This window comes from Corylus avellana, chromosome ca2, assembly GCF_901000735.1.
Source record: "Corylus avellana chromosome ca2, CavTom2PMs-1.0".
Classification (NCBI taxonomy): domain Eukaryota; kingdom Viridiplantae; phylum Streptophyta; class Magnoliopsida; order Fagales; family Betulaceae; genus Corylus; species Corylus avellana.
The window spans coordinates 46,005,363-46,008,025 of record NC_081542.1 but is presented as its reverse complement, the minus strand read 5'-3'; the positions used below and the strand labels follow the sequence as shown (position 1 = coordinate 46,008,025).

Sequence of the window (2,663 nt, the reverse complement as noted above, 5' to 3'; positions counted from 1 at the left end):
AGTTAGTCGAAGAAATGAAGAGTAAGGAAGTCGAACCAAGCCTGTTTAGTTTCACTGCTGTGATTAAAGGATTTGTTAATGAAGGGAACTTGGAGGAAGCTAAGCTGTGGTACAATAAGATAGGGCAGAGCAACCTTGCCCCGGATAGAGTGATTTTCAATATTCTTATTCCCTTTTTTTGTGCGAAGGGTGAGGTGGATCTTGCCTTCGAGCTGTGCAAGGAAATCCTCAAAAGGAAGTTCCTTGTTGATGTTTCGCTATTGCAACTTGTGGTGGATGGACTGGTTAAAGAGTCTAAAATGGAGGAAGCGAAGAAGCTTGTGGAGCTGGGGAAGTTTAATAAGTACGCTCGTTATAGTCTGAAATTGCCCTCAGATGAGTAGTGCAATCGCTTTTTGTTGGTCTTTTGTCCCGTAGGTCAAATGTTTTATGGTACTACAACAAATTTCAAAAAGGCTGGGGTTTTGTGGGAGCTTGAAAGGTCGAGCTTTTCTTGTTTTAGTCTGAAAATGCAATTGGACAAGTAGTGCAACGGCAATTCTATTCTTAGTTAATCTTGTTTAAGCTATTTATTCTGATAATTTATCTACTGTCTTTTCTTGCTGAAAGTATTTCTGAGCTTGTGCCTCCTCCTCTACCGGTCTTGAACTTCTTTTTTGATTTCTTGTTTTTTTTGGGCAAGTGATCATGACTAATGAATGGATTCCTGAAGACGGAAGTTTGAGAGATTACTTTGTACGTGGTTTTTAATATCATATGAAAAAACCCTGTTTGTGATTTAATTTGGGAAATAGAATAGCTAGGTCATTCAAAGTGTAACCAAGTACAATCTCAACAGTCTCTAAGAGGTAGCTCAATCGGCTGGAGACCACACCTTATAAAGCGGAGGTCTTTAGTTCAAATCCCCCTAGCCCCTCTTGTGTGGACATCTCAAAAGTACAGTCTCAACATTGTTGAGAAGGAAGGATGATAAGTACATAAGCCATCTTGAGTACTCAAGTACTCAAGTTAAGTACTCAAGATGTGCCATTAATGATCTTTATAAGGCAAAATACTCCAATCCCTCTATATGCCATTAATGATCTTTACCTGCATTTACCAGATGTGCTGATTTCCAAGAATTTCGCTGGGTATATTTTGCCAAAAACCCGTTAAACCTCTTAAAAACCCAAAGACTCCCCCTCATTTTCACTCCTTCAGTTCTCTTCCAACCCCAAACCTCCCAACAAGCAAATGATGTCGTTCTCTCGCATTCTCTACCGCTCTTTCTCTTCTTTCCCTCAACCGAATTCCACAACTAGCATCAAATCTATTGCCAACGATCTCTACAAAGAACGCAGCCTTGAATGCCTTGTACAGAAGTTCAAGAAGTACTCCGAGCTTAAAAGGTTCCGCACCCGAGCTGGAATATATGAAGACACAGTCCGCAAGCACGCTAAGGCAAAATGCTTCAGATGGATTGAAGAGATCCTTGAAGACCAAAAGAAGTATGAGGATATCTCCAAAGAAGGCTTCTCGATCCGACTCATGTCTTTATATGGAAAAGCAGGCATGTTTGAGCATGCCCATAAAGTGTTCGATGAAATGTCTGACAGGAATTGCAGGTGCACAGTCTTATCCCTCAATGCGCTTTTGGGGGCTTGTGTAAACTCGAAGAAGTTTGTTTTTGTTGAAGGGCTTTTTAAGGCGTTACCTAAGAAGTTGTCTATTGAACCGGATTTGATTTCGTACAATACAGTTATTAAGGCATTTTGTCTGATGGGTTCCTTTGATTCAGCTGTTTTGTTGCTTGATGAGATGGAAAAGAAGGGTTTGGAGCCAGATTTGTTTACATTCAATACCCTTTTGAATGGATTAAATGCGAAGGGTCAGGTCTCGGATGGTGAAAAGATATGGGAGCTAATGCAGAAGAAGAATGTTGTCCCTGACATCAGGAGTTACAATGCAAAGTTGCTTGGATTGGCGTTGGACAAGAAAACCAAAGAGGCGATGGAGTTGGTTGAAGAAATGAAGACTAGGGGAGTCAAACCAAATGCATTTAGTTTCAATGCTCTGATTAAAGGATATGTTATTGAGGGGAACTTGGAGGAAGCCAAGTGGTGGTTCGATCACATGGGGGAGGGCGAGAGTGCCCCTGGTAAAAAGACATTCGAGATAGTTGTCCCCTTCGTTTGTGAGAAGGGTGAGTTGGAGCTTGCCTTTGATCTGTGCAAGGAAATTTTCAAGAGGAAGTTCCTTGTTGATGTTTCGTTATTGCAGCTTGTGGTGAATACACTGGTTAAGGAGTCTAAAATGGAGGAAGCAAAGAAGCTTGTGCAGCTTGGGAAGAGATATAGTTATTGCCGATATGATCTGAAATTGCCGTAGTGCTATGGTTTCCTGTCATTATTTCGTTGCAAAGATCTTTGGTGGAGCTGGTGAAGGCTGAATAATTATTTCCGTTGCACTTTTGTGCTTAGTTAATCCTATTGAAATCTGTTATCAATTCTCTTTTGGGGAACTTGCTTGCTTATCCTTCCTAATCTCTACTCGATTTACAATGTTCCTCAAATTTACCTTCTCAAACTACCGAATATTTTTACCATCCATCAGTATTTTTTATTAACTTGGACGAAAAATGGATTACGTGACCCACACGTGACATAATTAAAATGTCCATTATG

At 40.5% G+C, this 2,663-nt stretch overlaps 1 protein-coding gene across 1 annotated transcript; it reads left to right on the top strand.

The window, feature by feature from the left end:
* Positions 1-1,121: 1,121 nt before the first annotated feature.
* Positions 1,122-2,413, top strand: LOC132172772 (small ribosomal subunit protein mS79 (rPPR3b)-like). The gene has a single exon (XM_059584343.1). It carries the CDS (start codon positions 1,234-1,236, stop codon positions 2,365-2,367), a length of 1,134 nt encoding a protein of 377 aa, XP_059440326.1. The 5' UTR covers positions 1,122-1,233; the 3' UTR covers positions 2,368-2,413.
* Positions 2,414-2,663: the final 250 nt, after the last annotated feature.